This window comes from Geotrypetes seraphini, chromosome 11, assembly GCF_902459505.1.
Source record: "Geotrypetes seraphini chromosome 11, aGeoSer1.1, whole genome shotgun sequence".
NCBI classification, from domain to species: domain Eukaryota; kingdom Metazoa; phylum Chordata; class Amphibia; order Gymnophiona; family Dermophiidae; genus Geotrypetes; species Geotrypetes seraphini.
In genome coordinates this window covers 73,931,723-73,953,335 of record NC_047094.1, presented here as the reverse complement: position 1 = coordinate 73,953,335, position 21,613 = coordinate 73,931,723, and the positions used below count along the sequence as shown (strand labels likewise).

Here is a 21,613-nt window from a genome sequence, read left to right as displayed (position 1 = left end):
ATCTGCCTTGAACCGCAAGGTATTGGCAGAACAGAAATCACTAATGTAATGTAATGTAATTAGATTATATTAGTGGAACCCACTTGCTCTTGCCTGGTGTGGATCCTTGCAAAAAATGGCTGCTGTGAACTCTAGTGACAGCTTCATGGTACTTTGAGGCTGCCTAAAAAGATAAGTACATCACAAAAAAATAGCTATCCTATAAAAAATATTATTATACCCAGCTAAGGATGATCTTTCCATTATTTTGTATTGCTAGTCTATTAATGAATCCACAAACCACTTGTAAGCAATTAATAAATTATAAAAAAATAATTCATTCTGAAATAGCGTTCTTTAGCAAATCACAGTCTTTCTGTACTCAAGCTTTGGAGAGGGATAGTGTGGTCCATACATGAATATGGAGTAGTGATTCTATGGGAAAGCAACATCTCATATTCTCATAATTAAATACAGATATTTGTTTAATAATCAGATTCTGAATGTGTTGGGATTTTAAAAGATCTGAAAGATGTGCTATATAAATATCCTGCTTTTAACAAACACATCATAATTAATCTGTGAGAGAAAATTTTTCGTGTCATGTGGAGGATCTTCCTCCTCTTAATGTCTTTATTTAATGAAAATCTGCAGCAACTTCACAGGGACCATTTTACTTGGCCTAGAGCTTCTGATGTGACACTGCCTGATTGCATATTTAAAGGTAGATATTTCTCACAAGCAAATGTCCTGGTTGGAACAGGTGCTTTTATTTACCAGGGTATAAATACTGCATCCTAAGTAGGAAGGATTCTAGGGACCAGAGTATAAGCTCAGACTGTCATATTCTGCAGCTAGCTCCATCCTCTCTCCTGCATCATGAGGACTTTTCTTACCAGCATATGTATCATCTTTGCTCTGACAGCCACAGGTAAGGAGGCTCTTTGCTGCAATCTCTTTCTACCACCTGTGACCAGGTAAGACTTGGACTGGAGTAGAGCCCTGACCTGGGTCATCCAAGCCTCAGCTGAGCAGTTGAATGAAGCATGGAGGGGTAGAGGGGTGTCTGCATCAAAATAAGAAGGTTCAGTACAGGTGTTTAGTGTGAATTTTAAGATGACTTTATTTTTTGGTCTTATATTGTAGTGCAATTCCAAAACATACAAAATAAAAACTCTCATTGGTGGCTAAACAGCCTGTTAGCCTACCATGCTTTATTCACTAATAAAGCTCAAGAAAAACACAAAAATAACTTTTCAATTTCAAGTCCTGGAACCTGCATCCTGCTTGCACTACTTGGACAGGTTCCCCACAGTTCTCTTGTGGTTATGGAAATTCAGAAAATCAATAAGAATCAATCAGAAACTTGAACAGATTCACCAATGGCTCGATGCTAACAGATTAGCTCTCAATGTTAATAAATCAAATGTTATGCTTTTTCCCTGGAAAGATGATCCTAAGCTCAATTTCCCAATCACTATCAAGGGTTCCACTTTACAGTCGATCAGTAGCATTAAGATTCTAGGGGTTATTTTTGATTATAAACTAATCTATCACAACCACATTAGTAGTATTGCTAAATCAACTTTTTTCAGACTACGTCAAATTCGTTCAGTTTTGAAATTCTTATGTCCAAAGTCACTTAACACATTAATTCATCCTTTGGTAATTTCAAAAATCTACTATTGTAATGCTCTGTTTAAGGGAATAGCCCAAAATGAAATCAGACGTTTACAGATTATACAAAATGCCTCAATTAAACTTATAATGAAAGCTAAGAAATTCAATCATGTGACACCTCTCCTTAAGAAAGCGCATTGGCTCCCAGTTGTTTACTGCGTAACATATAAATTAAGTTTGTTAACTCTCAAATCTCTTCTTTACAAAACTCCCGCTTTTATTAATAAATTATTGATTCCCTACACCTCAACAAGATTACTGAGGTCAAACGACCAATATCTATTAACAGTTCCCTCATTCAAAATTATTAATACACAGCGGCAATTCATTTTTTCTGTCACAGCCCCCCATACATGGAATTCCCTCCCTATTTATTTAAGGGAAAAACATAATCTAGACAGATTTATGAGCAAGTTAAAAAACTTTCTGTTTAAAGATGCATTTGATAGCTAGAAAGCCTGACCAGAAGCCTCAATTGAATCCTATTTCATAACTTTTTTGAAGCACATTGCTCTCTCCCTTCCTATTGTTTTAATTTTCCTATCCGTGTCTTACTATCAACAACTTGTATTTCTTTTCCCATGCTTTCCTTTTGTTTCAATATGTTTTGTTAGGTTAGTTCTAAGTGTTTGTTTTGTTTCCCCCTAAAATTTTGTCATTTTATTGATTTGTACATCGCTTAGAATTTTGAATAAGCGATTAATCAGATTTATAATAAACTTGAAACTTGATTCTTAACTCTTCTGTTACCCTTAATTACATCAGAAGAAGTAATTCCTGATCCTTCTGGTATTCTTAAATCAATCAGAGGCAGTAAGTCTTAACTCCTCTGGTAGTCTTGTGAGGTAACACCACCTTATCAGAAACAGCATTTATACTTTCCCCAAACTTTACTCTGTAATCATGCTCTCAAACAAGCATGACTCCTCAGGTTCCATTTCAAAATCATTTACAAGCATTTCTTCTGGCATTTCTGTATCAAATTCATCATTACCTTCAAAAGAATGATTAGAAGTTTTAGACCTGAGGTTTACTCCTTGCTTTCTGTGGAGAATGCTGGCTTCTCTCCTCTGAAACCTGGTTAGCACAAGTCTGCTTCTCTCCAATGATTCAGGTATCCTGTAAGCTTGTGGCTGCTTCTGCTTCTGTCTCTGCCTGCTTTGGCCTAGAGAACACATCCTTTTCCCTAGCATGGGCTGATTGGCCCTCAAAATACCTGTGGTTCTCTAGTGCTTTGCTAATGAGCCTGGATAGCTTCCCTGCTCATTAACCCTGCCCCCAGCAAAGTTGATTGCAGGAGCTAATCCCTTTGTGGGTTTTGCTATCACCTGCCTGGTGCATGCTGGTCCTTGTAGTTCTTTGCTTTTAGCATTCCCTGCATTAGAACTAGGCAAGTATAATTGGGTCCCTTTTTCACTGGGGATAAATTCTGCAGGGCAGTTTCCCTAACCTGCCTGCTTCTAGGGGTAGGTTTAGGGATAGTTTTAGAGCACTGCAGGGTTTCTTCCAACATGACAGTACTCTCTCTGTCACACACCATTCACAAGATGATCTACATTCCCAACCCAGCTCTTTCCTTCCATGCTCAAGGCCCGGCACAGGAAGCAAATTTTCGGGCACCGGCACCAACGCACAGGACATGCTGGTGCCGGTGCCGATGCAGAGGCTACACTGGAAGTAAGAAGAGGGTTCGGGTGGGTTGGGGGATCTCAGGTCGCAGCGGGATGGTGACAGTGGCGGCGGAGGGGTGCCCGATGGCAGCGGGGGGGTGCCGGATCGCAGGGGGAAGGGTGCCGGTTCGCGAGGGGGGCCTTCGGGGGGAGCAATGCCGGTTCTCGTGGGGGGGAGCAGCGCTGCTGGCCTCGGGGGGGGAAGGTGGGGGTGGGAACATATCAAAGCAAGTTTCCTTTACTTCCTATGGGGAAACTTGCTTTGATATTCGAGCATTTTGGATTACGAGCATGCTCCTGGAACGGATTATGCTCGTAATCCAAGGTACCACTGTACTTAGTAAACCAACCTATACAATCTCAATCCTCAACAAATGATCGCTAGAACTATCAATAATTAAGTCTGTACTATGTTTATTCCATTTAATCTGTAACATTACTAATCTGTAACATTTCTAATTATAAACCACATAGAACTTTACGGTCCTGCGGTATATAAACTGTTATTATTATTAATAACAAAATCATAAGCAGGGAAAAGCTAAAGGTACTATCTAAAGCTTTTAAATAGAGTCCATTAATCAATCTTCAAGGCTCTTAATGATGTTAAGTATTGAAGCCATTCAGACCCAATAAAGGTCACTTAACTTGATGATGAGTCAATTAAAGTCACAATCTCCTTGAGTTGTAATCCATAGACTTGACCAAGCCAGTTGTTCCTTATATTCATGATCCAATAAGAAATGCTTAATCAGTTCTGAGGTTCTCTCTTCTTAATCGTTATTGTTTTCCAGTTTTAGTTACTTATATTGTTCAATCAGCAAAAGCCTCTAGCTCCAGCTGAGTTTCAGTTGAGTCCATCATCAGGGAGATTGAAGATATAAGTACTAAAATTATTTCTGATACAGATCTCCAGCTGAGAGTTCCTTCCAATGCAGCAACTGCCCTCTCTCTGCCCCTTCCATCCAGCTTCTGCCTTCTCTCTCTCTCTGCCCCTTCCATTCACTGTCCACCCTCTCTCTCTCCCATCCACTGTCTGCCCTCACCCTTCCATCCAATGTCCACCCTCTCCCCATTTCATATGGCATCTTCCCTTTATCTATGTCCCGTCCATAAACTGTTTATCTTGTGCGCCTTCTTTTCTTTGTACATGATTCATATCGGCTTCACCCCCCTCTCTATTTTTCTCTCTCTGTCTCCACCCCTCCCCTTTGCTCTGACATATCTCTCTTCTCATTTCCCTCCTTCATTTCCACCCCACCCCACCCCACCCTATTTTGTGGCATCACTGTCTCTTTCCCTGCCCCCCATGCCCTGGCATCTCTCTCCTTTCATTCCCTTCCATCTCCTCCTTCCCCTCCATACTCTGCCATCTCCTGTCCTTCCTTTTCCTCTGGTCTGGGATCTATCTCCTTCCCTCCCCTACCCCCATTCCCTGGCATCTCTCTCCTCTCCTTCCATCTTTCACTCCCCATCCATATTCTGGCATCTTCTATTCTTCCTTTCCCTCCCTCCTTCTTTTTCCTCTCCCTTCCCAGTTCTTCCTTCTCCCTCCCTCCCTCTCCCCAACTGAGTGAAACATTTCTCTTTCCCTTCTCTCCCTCCCTTCTTTGTGGTCTGACATCTCCCTTTCCTCTCCTCTTCCTTTCCTGGTCTTCCTTCTCCCTCTCTCCCTCCCTTTCCCCAATCGGGTGCAACATTTTTTTCCTTCTCCCCTCCCTTACTTCTTCTTTGTCACCCCCCTCCACATAAGCAGCGCATCCTTCACAGCAAAGGCAATTCATTCCAGATAGATAGACCAGCCAAAAAAGAATTTCTTGAAATGAGGGAAACTCCAAAAGACATTTAAGGGGAAATTCTGTATAGCACACTTGTTTCTGCAGCCACCTAAGAAGCAGCTCAGAATCGCACACCGGCATTCTACACAGAATCGTATCTGCCCTAAGGGACAGACGCCTAACCCAGACAGACGCCTTTAGTATTTGATCAGAGTCTTAGGCCACTTCCAGTGCATCCCAGAAAGCACTGGGAAGGAGGCCTTAGACTCCAGGATGGCCCTTAGGTGCCTGGACCAATCGGAGCCTTAGGCCCTTCTCCAGTGCATCCCAGAATGCACGAGGAAGGGGAAAGCTCATCATTTTTGAAGAGGTGGGCCTGCCGGAAGGAGGAGTGGGCATCCCTCTTGCTGGTCATCTCCCAAAGGTTTGGGGGGTCGGGAGGTGTCAGGGGATGTACTGGGGTATGAGGGAGTATCGGGATGTGTTGGGAAATGTCAGGTAGGTGTTGAGGAATATTGGTGAGTGTCAGGTGGGTGTTGAGAAATGTCGGATGAGTGTCAAGCAGTGTTATGGAATCTTGGGGAATGTCGGGTGGGTGTCGGGGAATGTCGGGTGAGTGTCGGGGATGTTGGGGTATGTTGGGGAGTATTGGGGAATGTCAGGCGAGTGTCGGGTGGGCGTTGGAGAGTGTTGGCTGGGTGTTGGGAAATGTCAAAAAATGTTGGTTAGGTGTTGGGCAGTGTCTGGGGTATCAACAGGGCCAGTGGAAGGAGGGAGTGGGCATCCTTCCTGCCAATTGGATGTGGAGGGGAGTTTTGGGAGTGTCAGGAGTTCAGGAGATTGATGGCGTCAGCGGCAGGAGGGTGTGAGCATTCCTCTTGCCGCACACAGTGTCAGAGGTTCGGGGGTTGCGATGGGAGGGAGTGGGCATCCCTCCTGCTGGCTGACTTCATAGAGGGAAAGTTCCTTGCTGTGGCCGTTCAGCTGATCACAGCAATGATATTTCTTTGCTGTGATCAACATAACGGCCGCATCTATTTGAAATGTAAACCAGATTTTTGTTGGCCTACATTTCAGGTGCCTATCGTGGCTATAGGGATACGCCTAGGGCTGCTTAAGCTTGCCCAAGGCAACTTCTTGGCAAAACCATGCCCACTCCCAGCCTTGGGCAAGCTTAAGCATCCTTAGGTGCCTCCCTGCACTCATGACAGATGCCTATAGTGTAGGCAGCCAGCCACAGGATTTTTTTTTTTTTAAGAAAACGTGCATCCTGATTAGCTGGTTAGACAGCAGTAGGATGCCTACCACTGGCTACAGTCAGTATGCTGTTTATAGAATTTGCCTCTTACTGTACAATGAGAACACAATGGTCTTGTAGGACAAAAAAATGTCAAAAACAGTGGGCAATCAATGAAGCTTAGATTGCAAGGGAGTTATATGCTCCATCTTTGATAATCCCTAATGACTCATAATGCAGCATTTTTAGTAGCCTGCGTGCCGGCCTGGGTGCGCTGCTGGCTAATTACCTTTACAATCTTCTGGAAGATTTCAGCACAGGATACACGCTGGACCACCAGGGAACCAACAGGTATGCAAGGGAGGGATGGAGGGAGGGTGGTAATTGATAGTGTCGGCCGGGGCAGGAGTCGGGAGGGATCCCTCCTGTCCCGGCCTAAGGTAGGCCTGCAGGAAGTTCAGGAGGGTTTCAGGTGGTCACTGGGGGATGACCCGAATATAAACTTGGACCCCCATTTTTGGACCAATTTTTGGGCCCCAAAATTCTGGTTTATATTCGAGTATATACGGTAACCAAAGCATAACATACGAAACACACAAAAAGATCGACCCACTTAAATTCTGGAACAAAGTAGATACCATGATCCAAGATGACAACCCCAAGGTTGAAGACATGACACAACCGCAAATAAAAACCAGAATCTGCAGATGCTCAGACAAATTGTTTGACAACAAACTACTACAACTCAAACGACAATGCAGACTTCTTGAAAGAGAATGGAGAAAAGACAACCAAGAACACACAAAAACAACCTGGAGAATACTGAACAAACAATACATACAAAAGCTAATTAAAAAAAAAAAGGAAATCATACTACACCAGTCAAATAGGCACAGAAATCCAAGACACCAAAAAACTTTTCAAACTACTAAAGGAACTTACAGACACCAAACCCTATCTAGCCACCAAAACCGCCCCTCCTCCCACAGCAAACCAACTGGCTGAATTCTTCAGAAACAAAATCTCAACAGCCAGAAACACTTTCACCGGAACCCCAAGCCATCTTGATGAAATCTCACTACCACCCATAGAAAAAGAGGCCTACGCAGCAGACAGAAACTGGTCAGACTTCCCAAACTTACAATGGCCTGATTTAGAAAGACTCTACAACAAATATAATCATGCAGCCTGCAACCTCAACCACTGCCTCCCATATCTGTTAAAAGCTGCCAACACTAAATTCCACACTCACCTCATGCAGTGGATCAGTTACATGCTAACAGAGGGCCAATTTCCACAAGACCTATCCAAAATCATCATAACCCCTATCCTGAGAGACCCAAAGGGAGTTACAGATCAGCCATCCAATTACAGATCTATATTTCAAGTTTCAAGTTTTATTTGTTCTTAATGAATCGCCTATTTAAATTGCTAAGTGATGTACAACATATAGCCTCCATACCGCTTTACATCAAGCTAATGTAAGACCTCCTAGCAAAAATTTCTCACCGAATACTTAGAAAACCACAACATACTCCACCCCTCACAATCAGGCTTCAGAGGCAACTACAGCACAGAAACACTATTACGGTAGTCTCTCTCCTAGACATAGCCAAACAACACCTACGTAAAGGCAAAAAAATGCTACTCATACAACTCGATCTCACAGCGGCATTTGACCTAGTAGATCACAACATCCTACTACAAACACTGGAGGCAATAGGAATCACAGGAAAAGTCCACAATTGGTTTGAAGGATTCCTCCGCTCAAGAAAATACAGAGTTAAAGCAAACAAGGAACAGTCAGAATCCTGCAACAACCCCTGCAGCTCCCCACTATCTCCAACACTCTTCAACCTTTACATAGCCACACTTGGCACACGCTTAGATGAAATAGGCATAACTTCATACAGCTATGCAGATGACATCACCATCCTCCTGCCTTTCAACCAAACCAACCCCAGCACAACGAACAAACTACACACTGCACTAGAAACAGTGTCAAAATGGATGAGAGACCACAAATTAAAGCTGAATCAAGACAAAACCAATTTCTTACTTCTAGAAAAAAAACAACCTAACCATAACAAACCTTGAAATAGACTCCATCACATACCCAATGCAACCCAATCTAAAACTGCTGGGAATAATGATAGATAAAGGCTGCACCATGCAACTTTAAATCAGCAAAACGATCCAGAAGGCATTTGCAACCATGCGCAACCTAAGGCAAATCCGAAAATACTTCAACAACAAACAATTCAAACTCTTGGTATAAGCGCTAATGTGGGGTGCCGCAGGGCTCGCCTCTGTCTCCCACTTTGTTTAACATTTATATTGTTTCCTTGGGAAATTTGCTGCAAAGCTTAAAGCTCAAGTTTTACATTTATGCGGATGACATTACAATTGCCATCCTGTTAACTTGTCTATCACCCGAGTTCTTACATTTTTTAGTGACTATTTTAAGTCAGATTGAACTCTGGATGATTGCTTTTAAACTGAAATTAAATGCGGAAAAAATTAAATTCTTTTTAGCTTCTCCCAATGATAAGATTAAAGAAACATCAATACAGGTGAATGGCTTGGACTACAATACCTTGGATAAACATCTTACATTGGAACAACATACCGATTTATTGTTTAAGAAATGCATCTCTGTGCTTTGGAAGCTTCGCACCATTAAGAAGTACTTTGATGAAACTTCATTTTGTTTATTGGTACAGTCTTCTATTTTAAGCATTCTTGATTATTGTAACAATATATATTTAGGTGCTTACAAGAAAATTCTTAAAAAACTGAATGATTCAGAAAACTTCTGTTCGTCTCATTTTTAGTTTAAAAAAATGAGAGCATATTACTCCTTTTTATTTAAAACTCCATTGGTTACCAAGAGAGTATAGAATTCTGTTTAAATTTTCTTGTATTTGTTATAAATCGGTTTCTGGATTATCACCAGGTTACCTCATGCCTCATTTTTCTTTGAGTCATGCTAATAAGATCGCATGCAGAGTACACTTGTTTATCTATCCTGTCGTTATAAGAAGTTCCTTGAGAGAACCCTCTCATTTCAAGCTGTTAAACTGAATTCATGGCTTCGAAAAATTATCCTAGAGGGCTCTTTCTTCTTTTTAGATCCATTGATGTATCTTTAGCTGTACTATATGCATGAACTTTGCTGGTTAGGTTAGTTGTGGAGTCACACAAGGCTCTCCCCTATCTCCTATCCTTTTCAACATCTATATGTCCTCCCTAAAACTCCTCCATCTATCCCCCCTTGAAACAATTTACATTTATGCTGACGACATCCTCGTCCTCCTTGAGACCGATTCGAACTTCACCAACCTCTCTAAGAACATATCCTCTTATATAATGAACCTACAATCCTGGGCCCACACTGTGCAAATGAAACTGAACGAGTCCAAAACAAGACTTCTTTGGCTCGGCCCAAAACTAGACCAACTACCCACCTCCATCCCACTACCCTCTGGCTCCACTCTGCAGCTTGAGTTCTCGAGCAATTTCTTGGGCGTCATCATTGATTCCACATTGTCCTTCAATGACCACCTCCAATCCTTGGTAAAAAAATGCTTTTTCAGCCTTCACATGCTGAGGAAAGTTAGATCCTGCTTCTATCAAAAACATTTTACCCTCCTTGTCCAATCCATCATCCTTTCCAGATTGGACTATTGCAACTCTATCTACCGTACTTAAGCCTAACTAAGAAAAACCTCCACAGACTTCAGCGGATTCAGAATGCCGCGGCCAAGCTCATCTTCGCTAAAAGTAAATTTGATCATGTCTCCCCGCTCTTGTCCAAGCTTCACTGGCTTCCGATAATAGCCAGGGTCCACTTTAAATGCGCCTGTTTAGCTTTCAAAATCCTACACGGTATCCTCCCTCCCTTTATCCCTCTTTCTTAGAATTCCTCAAACCCTAATACCACCAGACCCTCCCAGAAATTAAAACTATGCTTCCCCTCGCTAAAAGGCATTTCCCATACAGGAAAGCTAGGGACCTCCCTCCCCTTCAAAATCACTGAGCTCTGGAACAACCTTACCTCCCCTCTTCGGAACTTGAGCTCTCTCCAAGTTTTCCGCAAACATTTGAAAACCTGGCCTTTCTCAAAAATGTAAGCCTCTCTCCACACTTTGGTATCCCAATTCCTCAAAAACTCTTCATATCTGGCATCCCAAGTCCTCTAAATATTCTTCATACTTTTACCTCTAACCCTTTGTTGTAATTCCTTCCTATTTCATCTACTGTAAACCGCGCCGAGCTCTACGAACGTGGAGATGATGCGGTATACAAACCTAAGGATTAGATTAGATTAGATTTTTTTAACTGCATTCTTTTTTAAACTAGTTTAGATTCAGCTGACATTTTATTTGTATCATATGCATCATTTTCTTGCTTGTTAGCTGGTATTTTATCAAGCATTTTTAAATTTTTGTAATGTATTTTATCTGCATTATTTTGGAATTTGCTTTCTGTTCACTATTGTTAAGTTTCTATTATTCCAATCTGTTGTATTTCATCGTATTTCATGTACTAGCCCAGTTTGTTGTGAACTGCCTAGAACTTTTTTTGGTATGGCGGTATACAAGAATAAAATTATTATTATTATTATTAATCCTAGGACTCCTGGAATACTTTAACATCCTATACTTGTCATGCCCAACCAACATGCTAAAACAATTACAAACAGTCCAAAATACAGCTCTTAGACTGATTTACTCGCTGAAAAAATATGACAACATCACCACCGCTTTCTGAGATTCACACTGTCTCCCAGTACAAGCACGCATACAATACAAATTTTACTGCACCCTATTCAAAGCCCTAAATGGAAACGGACCAAGTCTGAGCAACCACCTAATCAGGAAAAACACATCCAGACCAAGGACAATTCGTGCACATTTCATCCACCCCCTAATCAAAGGTATACAAAGCAAAAAAAAATATACGACAGACTATTAGCCACCAAAGCAGCAAAACTAGACCGCCACCTCTCCAATCTGCTGACTATGACGCCCAACGACAAAACATTCAAGAAAGAACTTAAAACTTTTCTATTCAAGAAATTTGTCAAATGATCTAACTAAACCTGATCGACCCTTCACAGACCTCGATGCATACTACATTTATTAACCATGTATTCTCCCTGGAAATGCCCAGGCCAACTCTTGTTGTAAACCGCCTAGAACTTCTGAATGGTATTGGCAGGATAATGTAATGTAATGTAATGTAATGTAAGATGGGGTGAAGAAGAGAAGAGATAGAGATATAGTAGAGATGTAAACAAAGGAATTAAAGAACTGTGACTGAAATTCAGTAGTGTGTACTGTATATATCACATGGTTTCTATCTTTCCTCAGGACTCTGTCTGAATTGTGATCATTGCCTGAACATTTATAATGATTCATGCTCAGGAGTCTCAGATAAGTGCAAAGAAGATGAGACAGTGTGTGTTAGCAGAAGAGAAAGCGCCACAACAGGTGAGTCCTGTTTTCTAGGGCAGGGATGTCAAAGTCCCTCTTCAAGGGCCACAATCCAGTCGGGTTTTCAGGATTTCCCCAATGAATATTCATGAGATCTATTTGCATGCACTGCTTTCATTGTATGCTAATAGATCTCATGCATATTCATTGGGGAAATCCTGGAAACCCGACTGGATTGCGGCCCTCGAGGAGGGACTTTGACATCCCTGTTCTAGGGAGAGGCTGATGAGGTCAGAGGCCATTCCATTACTGACTTGGTTCCAGTTTCCTGCCTTGTAAAAAAATAAAAATAAAAATAATAAATCCTCCAAAGTATAAATTTTATAGATTCAACTAAAGATCCCCGCAAGATGAAATGCTGATCTCTGTTCATATATCTTCAGAATTTCTCTAAGTGTAATTCGTATTAATATCTTCTTACTTTCATAGAAAATAATCTACATTCGTCAATGTTCAAAGGGTGTATGAAGTATGACCCCAATGTCTGTGACAGGCCCTTACATACCACTAGCATTGGATTTGATTTTTATATGTACAATAAATGTTGCAAGGAAGACAACTGCAACAGAGAAAGTTTCACAGGTAGGATCTCTGTCTCTGTCTATCAAACCATGCAGAATACTCCAGGTCAGAGGGATATTATTATTTTTGCTAGGGAGACTATTTATAGCCCTCTACTGTGTTCTTTGAACCGGCTCATTTGACGGCTTTCCTCTCCATGAAGCGCCTTGAAAATGGAGAAATATCTATGTCCAAGTAATAATTTAGCTCTATTTTAGCATCAGATAATGTGTTTTCTTGCTTATTATTTTATATTTTAATCACTCCTATTCTTTAATCTTGGATTCTAATTTTGAGGTCTAGTGTGTGATTAAGTAGAGAGATATTTTCCTATTATAGTTTGATTTATTTTCTGGATGGAAAGTAATATAAATATTATGTTATCTTAATTACACTTTCTGTACAAGATGATATGCTTGTTAAATAATGTGAAAATTTATAAATAAATAAAAAATATAGCCCTCTACTAGAGGGAAACCAGTGAAGCCTGAGGACAATGTACCCCTGTTTATATTTGGGCTTCCCTTTTAGACTAACTGGTAGACACCAAGAAAACACACCAGTGCAAAACAATAACAATACTACTGATTTGGTACTCATTAAATAAACAGCATCAACCCAGAATCCTCTCAACACATAGGGCTCCTTTTACGAAGCTGCGACAGTGGCTTTATCGCGCGTGATTTTTAATCACGCGCTAACCCCCGTGCTAGCTGAAAAACTACCGCCTGCTCAAGAGGAGGCAGTAGCGACTAGTGCGGCCGGCAGTTTACCGCATGCTATTACGCACATTAAACCACTACTGCGGCTTCGTAAAAGGAGCCAATACTGTTTTTGCATATTTTAAAGGTCTCCATCTATTTGACATAATCAACTGTCTACTGAAAGTTCCCCTACCTCCAATCCTCCTTCACTTTCTCCACATATGATGACACAGTTATTCTATGAACAATGCAAAAACCCAAAGGAGGGAAAACTGCCAAAATAGCCAAAACCAAAAAGTTCCCCCTAACCCAAAGATACAAAATGGAGGATAGAGACAAACCAACCAGCCAACTGTCTACTACTGAATAGATGTGTATAAGTGGGATACCCTCAGTCTCACAGCCTGCATATGGGAACAAGTCCCTAAAGCACCAGCTGTCACAATCAAAACCCACACGCGTATTACTTGTGAAACATCCCTGGATTACCCAACTAAATTAAACTAGTGCACAAAAGTGCTGAGTGAAAAAAGGTGAACAAAATAAACCAAAAAATACTCAAACACGGTGAAATGGTTCGCATGTCTCTATCCCCCATTTTAGATCTTTAGAACAGTTCAGGAACAAGACCCGGCAATCCAAGATCAAGAAATTTCACCGGGATGCTGATGATTATTCCAAAAGGAACATATATTCATGGTTACAATTTAAAGAAACCACTACCACTATTTCAGAGCCCCATACATATACAGATCTAGACTCAGCATCAAGCAGTGGTGCAGAGGATTCCAGTTTGAGATCTAAATCCCCGGGCTTTTTTACCCAGGGGGGCCCGGGGAGGCTATCAGAGACAGAGAGTAAACAGACAGAGGGGGAGGGGCACAAACAGAGGACAATATGCCAATTCAAACCTACAATCTCATCCCCAAACCAGGTCAAAGAGTTCCACAAATCAATAATCAATAACCTATCGGGCATTCCCCTTTCACCTGACCAGCAAGCTGTTTTGGAGAGAGTGTTGTCATTTGTCCCCTCTCTTCCATGATCCTTTTACTGCTCGGTGTGATATTGAGCGGTTTATTAGATCCCTCCAAATTCAGCTATTTTTTCAGAATCAACCTGCCTGTACCGATTCCTCGATTTTTCGAGCGAAATCTAGGTGGCAACCCCCCTGTCCTTTAGACCTGAATTTACACACATTCCGTGAGCTAGTTCTTAAAGATATTCAAACGTTAGAACATAATGCTCACCATAAATCTAGGAGATATTCTAATATATCTAGACGAGAACTTTGTGCTTTAAAAGAACTCAGCAGAGACCAACAACGCATTATTAAACCTGCTGACAAGGGGAGTTCTATTGTGATTTTGAACCGCGATCAGTATTACACCGAAGCTAGCAAACAATTAACAGATTCTCGCTTTTACACATTGCTTAGCGGAGATCCTACAGCCGCTTTAGTTAGTATGGTTGCCAATATAGTATATACAGCATTCACTGAAGGACAAATCACTAAAGCAGAAACGAAGTATCTTAAAGTACTTTTTCCTCGGTGTCCTGTTTCCTAAAATTCACAAGGGTATACAACCTCCCCCTGGCCGTCCCATCATGTCCCTCAGGGGCACGGTTTTGGAACCTCTGTCCAAATTCATCGATTGGTTTCTTAAACCGCTGGTTAGTAAGGCTAAGTCTTATGTGAAAGACACCACACATTTTTTATCCACAATCCATCAAATATCAGATATGAAAGATACTCACATCTTGATAACCCTTGATTTGGAATCCTTATATTCTAACATACCACAGGCGACAGCATTAGAACTTATATCTAGGATTTTCATGCAAGATATCCTTCATGACCGCCTTAGAGCTGACTTTCTCATCCAGCTAGCACAACTAGTTCTAAAACATAATTATTTTTGATTCGACAAGGACTATTTTTTACAAAACCATGGCATTTCTATGGGCACAGCAGCTGCCCCAAGTATTGCTACTTTAAATGTTTCTAACTTTGAGGAGCAATATTTATATCCTTCGCCATGGTTTACCTATATTAAAATCTGGTTGAGATTTATTGATGATGTGTTTTGCATTTGTGATGGTCCGCAAGAACTGTTACCATTTTTCCTAGAGTGGTTGAACAATCAGGATTCCAATCTGAGGTTTACCATGACTATGGACAAAAAAGAGGTATCTTTTTTGGATGAAAAAATGGCCCTATACTTATCACTATAGTGTATAGAAAACCTGTTGAAGTGAACAATTACTTGAGTTATTCTAGTTGTCATCTGACTCAGTTAAAACAGTCCTTGCCAGTTAGTCAATTCCTTCGGATCCGAAGATTATGTTCGGACATTCAGGAGTTTAAGATTCAAGCTCGTATCATGTATACCCGCTTCAAGGAGCGTGGTTACCCCCACCAGGTTCTTCATCGGGCTTATCTTAGAGCGTTGTACGCAAATAGGGAGTTATTGTTGCAAAATACACCTCCCTCTGAAGAGACCAAGATTATATGTGTGCTAACATTTTCCGATCAAGCAGCGAATATAGCCCGAAGTATTAGATGTCATTGGCACATTCTCCAACTTCATTCTATATTTCAGGATCAACCTTGCATTACCTATTCCCGATCTAAGAACGTAGCTGATTACGTAGTCCGTTCTAGATTTTCATCTGAGATTAGGAGTGCTCACCTTAATGAACATCAGAAAAAGTGCAGTACTGCATGTGACATTTGTAAAAACATCATCCAAGGTAGTATATGGATTCATCCACAGACCAATAAATCTTATGCTCTGAAATCTATCACTTTTTGCAAAATATCATGGGTTATATATATCATAACCTGCCCGTGTCATCTTGCATATGTGGGACGGACACAAAGGTCTATAAGAACTCGTTTCATAGAGCATAAGAGTCGGATCAACACTCAATCTTTGAGTTCTCCTATGGTTCCCCATTGCGTTCAACATCATCATTCTTTTGCAGATTTACGCTGGGGCATCATAGAGCAAGTTCCTGAGGATCTTGAAGGAGACAAAGTTTCTTACTTACAACGGAGGGAACAATACTGGATTTTTGAACTTCAATCTGTACAACCTTTAGGATTAAACAAATTTATTGAATGGCACACCGCCATTTGAAGGACATTTTCAACATCATTCATAGTATTTGTAGTTTTCCGGATCTTTAAACCTTCCCGCCCTCACGTTATGGTTTACGGACGTTGTTATGTCAGAAACCCTGCAGTTAAATATTTAGAGGCGTTCTCCTCTGGTCAGCGCCATCTTCATTCCGGACTTTTCATTCTTCGGCTGGTATCTGAGAGCACAGTTCAACTTCACAGTTGGTTCCTGAGGAAGGAGGGTTTTTCCTTTCGAAACGGAGCCCCGTTGGACGGGTCAACTTCAAGCTGGTTTTTCTACTTTTTGGACTTACTGAGAAGCTAAGTACTCTCTTTTTGATTTTGTTCGTTCTTGAGCCAGCCCGGTTGATTTTGGACGCCATATACCCCCCAAAACGGGGGATAGAGACACGCGAACCATTTCACCGTGTTTGAGTATTTTTTGGTTTATTTTGTTCATCTTTTTTCACTCAGCACTTTTGTGCACTAGTTTAATTTAGTTTGGTAACCCAGGGATGTTTCACAAGTAATACCCGTGTGGGTTTTGATTGTGACAGCTGGTGCTTTAGGGACTTGTTCCCATATGCAGGCTGTGAGACTGAGGGTATCCCATTTATACACATCTATTCAGTAGTAGACAGTTGGCTGGTTGGTTTGTCTCTATCCTCCATTTTGTCTCTTTGGGTTAAGGGGAACTTTTTGGTTCTGACAGTTATTCTATGACAAGATTCACCTTGAGTTCTCAACCAGGTCACCTCCCTCCTTTCTCTATTTCCAGCTATCCACTCTGCCATCCACTCCTGCTACCTTTTCAGAAATCAAGAGGAAACTGCACATCTTCCCTTCTCCTCCAAGCCCACTACCTGCTCCTCTGACCCAATTCCCACCAGCTTACTCAGTGCTATCTTTCCCATTGTCATTCCTCCAAGGGTTTCCAGATGTCTGGCTTTCAGTTCCTTACTCCCATTCACCTATGCCTATCCTATCATTCTCTTTGCAAGAAACTTCCCAGCACTATACATCCTGTCTGTCTAAATTAGATTGTAAGCTCTTCTGAGAAGGGACCATCTATTGCATGTTAAATGTACAGTCTGCATATGCTTTTCAGTGCTATAGAAATGATAAATAGTAGTAGTAGTTTGGTTTATAACTACAGGTATGTGTCTAGATTTAACTAGGAAAAAGATGCCTATTTTGGTGCTATGATATAAAGACAGAATGGCGCCTATTAGGGGCCGCTGAAAAGTTCTCAGCCCAACTATGAAGAGAATGATGTGAAGCCATAAATCTTCGGTACAGACCAAAATAATTCATTCACCCTCCCCCCTTCTTTTACTAAGCAGTTTCTATCACAGCCTGGAGCACTAAACACTCTGATGCTGCACCAAAACTCATAAAATTCCTATGAGCATCAGAGCAGTATTGAAGCATTTAATACCCTAGGCTGCAGTAGAAACCTCTACCGCAGCTTAGTAAAAGAGAGCCTCAGTCTCTCCACTATGGCTTTATACTTCCTGAGCATCTCTTTTGCTCCTTGATTATCCAACAGTCCCATGGAGAGAGGGAACAGACGCTGGATGGAAGTGGAGAGGAGAAGATACTAGATGGAAGGGGTAGAGAAAGAGGGCACATGATAGATGGAAGGGGTAAATAAAAAAAGGGTACATGCTAGATGGGGTAATAGGACAGAGTTAGTGAGATACTGGAAGGGGTGAAGGAAAAAGGTGGCAATCTGTAGGTAGACACAGTGAAAAAAGGGAAATTGAGGACTGGATAGTAAGAATCTAGACAGAAGCAGAAAATAAATTGATAAGGAAGACCAGAAAAGGAAAGGGAGAGGAGAGAGCAATGCCAGATTAGGGGGAAAGAGTTAAGGGAAGGAGAGGTGAGAGATGCCAGAGCATGGGGGAGAAAGGGAAAGAGATAGAAATACCAGATTGGTGAGGGGCAGGAAAGAAGAAATGGAAGAGAGGGAGATAGAGATTAGAAAAAGACACGGTGGCTGTTACCTGCGGCTAGCCGCGGGTAACCCGCCAAAATGGTGGGGGAAAAAAACTGTGTTCACCGTGGCTACGGGGACAAGGCCATTCACCACCTGTTATCCGGGGGGGGGGGGAGTCGCGGGTGCATGGCGGAAGTGGCTAAAAGGTGTTCTTGCTATAGGGGGGTGAAAGCGCCACGAAGATAAGGGGCAGGGAGGGAGAAAGGGAGGAAAGGTGGGTGGAGAGGAACAGACGCTGAAGGGAAATTGGGAAGAGAGATTGAGAGAAGATGCTGAAGGGAAATGGGGAAGAAAGAGTGGGGAGAAGATGCTGGCAGGGAAGAAGACAGAGATGCCAGACTATGGGGGGAGTGGAGGGAAGAAGATGGGTGCCAGACCATTTTTTTTTGGGGGGGAAAGGGAGAGGCACAGTAACAGAGTAAATGGAAGATGCAGAGAGAAAAGAGACAGTGGATGGAAGGAACTGAATGAGAAGATATGGAAAGCAGAAACCAGACAACAAAAGTAGAAAAAAAAATTATATTTATTTATTTATTTTGCTTTAGGACAAAGTAGTATATTAGTTATGTTGATAAAAATTTATAAACAAAGCCCTGCCAGCTGAACATCTCTTTCTCTAGTTCAGCAGCCAGAACTTTGATTTATAAAGAAGGAATAAGCTAAATATTGCAGTACTGAGGCTTGTATGGATGCTGCGGGGACGGGGACGGGGCGTTGTAGGGGACAGTGGGGACAGGGACACGGCGGTGAAGGGGACGGTGGGGCAGAGACGGGGCAGTGAAAAGGATGGCGGGGATGGGGCAGTGAAGGGGAAGGTGATCCGGGGACAGGGCAGTGACGGGGACAGATTTTTTTCCCTGTCATTCTCTAATAGAGATGTCATTCTCTAATAGAGATGTCAGACCATATGGGGAGGGGAGGAGAGGGAAGAAGATTTGATTCCAGACTAATGGGGGAGGTGCAGAGGTTGGAGCTACAGCCTCAGCACCCTTGGGCTGTGGGCTCAAACCTCGCACTGCTCCTTGTGACCCTGGGCAAGTCACTCAGTCTTTCATAGCCTCAGCGTGCAGCAATCTAATCAGACCACGCGGGGAGTGGGGGGAGGGGGGGAGCATTGCTGCCAATGACTAGGGCTTATTTTTGGGGTAGGTCTTATTTTGGAGGAAATACGGTACACTCCTCCCTCTGTATTCGTGGTAGTCAACTTTCTGGATGCCACAGTTTCCAACAACAATAGCTATATACAAACATCTATATACAGTAAACCTACAGACGGATGCAGCTCCCTCAACAAATCCAGCTTCCATGCCCCTCACATACAAAAAAATCCTTTATATACAGACAAGCCACACAATACCCTCGTATATGTTCTGACCCAAGAGACAGAGATAAACACCTCATAACCCTGATTAAATCCTTCAAACAAAAAGTATACAACATCCAAAATAATTTACAAGAATATTGCTTCCTCCCGTGAAATATCTAGGGAAAATCCATTGCAGTACAAAGACAATAAACCACAGAAGAGTCTTATTATCTCTTCCCTGTTGCACCTATCGCTGTGCACCATCTCTTCCCTCTGTCTCCCCTTTCCCTCCATCACTATGTACCATTTCATCAATCTCCCATGGTCAGACATCTCTGTCTTCCTCCTTCCTCCCTCATATGGTCTGGCATCTTCCTCCTCTCTCCATAGCCTGGAATCTCTCTCCTCTCCCGAGGTCTAACATCTCTCTCCTCTCCTTTCAGTGGTCTGGCATCTCTCTCTCCCCTCCTTCCCTTCCATTCTGTGGTCTGGCATCTCTCCCTTCTTTGGGTCATCTCTCCTCCCTTCCAGTGTGACATTTCTCCCTCCCTCCTCTCCACCGCTATCATGTCCAACAATTCTCCCTCTTTCTTCCTTTCCCCATATACATCATCTCTCTTTCCATCTCATGCCACACACCTATGTCCAACAATTATCCATTACATTTCCCTCCCCCACCGGCAGCATTTATTTCTCTCCCTTCCCACTACTCCACCTGTGCAGCATTTTTCTTTTTCTCCTTTCTTAACTCTCACCCCCCAGCCAGTGCATTTGTCCTTCCTAACCCTCTCCTAGTACGTGCAGTATCTGTCTTTCCCAACACCTTGAGCATCTGCCATCCCTGCCTTCTCAACTCCTTACCCCCAGCCTCTCCCTGCCAGGCTCTGCACCCAGCCCACCCCTGTCAGGCTCTGCACCCAGCCTCTCTCCCTCCCCCTGTCAGGCTCTGCACCCAGCCCTCTTCCTTCCCTCCCCTGACAGGCATGGCACCCAGCCCTCTTCACTCCCTCCACTGTCAGGCACTGAATCCAGCCCTCTTCCCTCCCTCCCCTGTCAGGCTCTTCACCAAGCCCCCCCCCCTCCCTCCCTGTCAGGCTCTGCACCCAGCCTCCTTCCCTCCAAACCCCTGTTAGGCTCTGCACCCAGAACCCCTCCCTCCCTGACTCTGCACCCTGCCCTTTCCTCCTACCTTCTCTGGTAATCCCTGGTGGTCCAGAGGTGCAGTGAGCAGGAGCTCGCTTTCTGTGCTCCTGCCTCGCTGCTAACCTGGTCAGTGGCGGCTGGTTTCTTTTGCCACTGAGCGGCAATGAGTAGGAGCATGCTTTTGCACTCCTGCTCACTCAGCATTCAGCGGCTTCTTGACTGGCTCCTGCAAATTCTTGCGATTCGTGAAAATTTATGGGAGCCAGAGAAGAAGCTGCTGAGTGCCGAGCTGGGAAACCAGCTGCTAAGAGGGAAACCAGCTGCCACTGACTGGATTAGCAGCAGAACAAGAGCACAGAAAGCGCGCTCCTGCCCGCTGCACCTCTGGACCACCAGGGATAAAAATGGCAATTTTGGGGAGGCCCTGGCCCCTGTGACCCCCTCCCCAGTTCCAGTGCCTATCCCCCTGGTATAATCCAGATCTGGAGAAACTGATAAAAGCATCCACAAATCTACATCCACAAATCTAAGAGGATGAACTACTGAAAGAAATATTCCCAGTGCCCCCTATGCTGGCTTTCTGACAGCCACCTAATCTAAAACAAAAAACTAGTAAAAAGAAAACTCCTGACAAAAGCTCACATAGAAGAGAAAGGCACATGTCCCTGCAATATAACAAGCTGCAAGCTATGCCAACACATTTCACATGCAGTAGTGTTGTAAGGCATTGCGGAGAAGGGTGCACATGCATCAAGGGGGTGATCATATACGGCAGAGGAGGCGTGGAAGAGTGCCTCTGTCCCAGGCGCCCCCTACCTTCACTGTGCTACTGTTCACAGGACCCCACAGTTCACATGGGAGCTTAGAATTTTGATTAAGCAATCAATCAAATTTTAAATAAAACTTGAAACTTGAATCCTTCACAAGCTCA

General features: G+C 42.8%; 1 protein-coding gene across 1 annotated transcript in view; it reads left to right on the top strand.

Annotated features, from left to right (window-relative positions):
• Positions 1–801: 801 nt before the first annotated feature.
• LOC117345760 (phospholipase A2 inhibitor and Ly6/PLAUR domain-containing protein-like) overlaps positions 802–21,613 on the top strand; it is a 37,968-nt gene continuing 17,156 nt past the window's right edge. Inside the window, exons 1-3 of the mRNA XM_033914880.1 lie at positions 802–910; positions 11,720–11,839; positions 12,272–12,424. Of these exons, the coding sequence (XP_033770771.1) occupies positions 859–910; positions 11,720–11,839; positions 12,272–12,424 (325 nt within the window). The 5' untranslated portion in view covers positions 802–858. The remainder of the gene's footprint in view (positions 911–11,719; positions 11,840–12,271; positions 12,425–21,613) is intronic.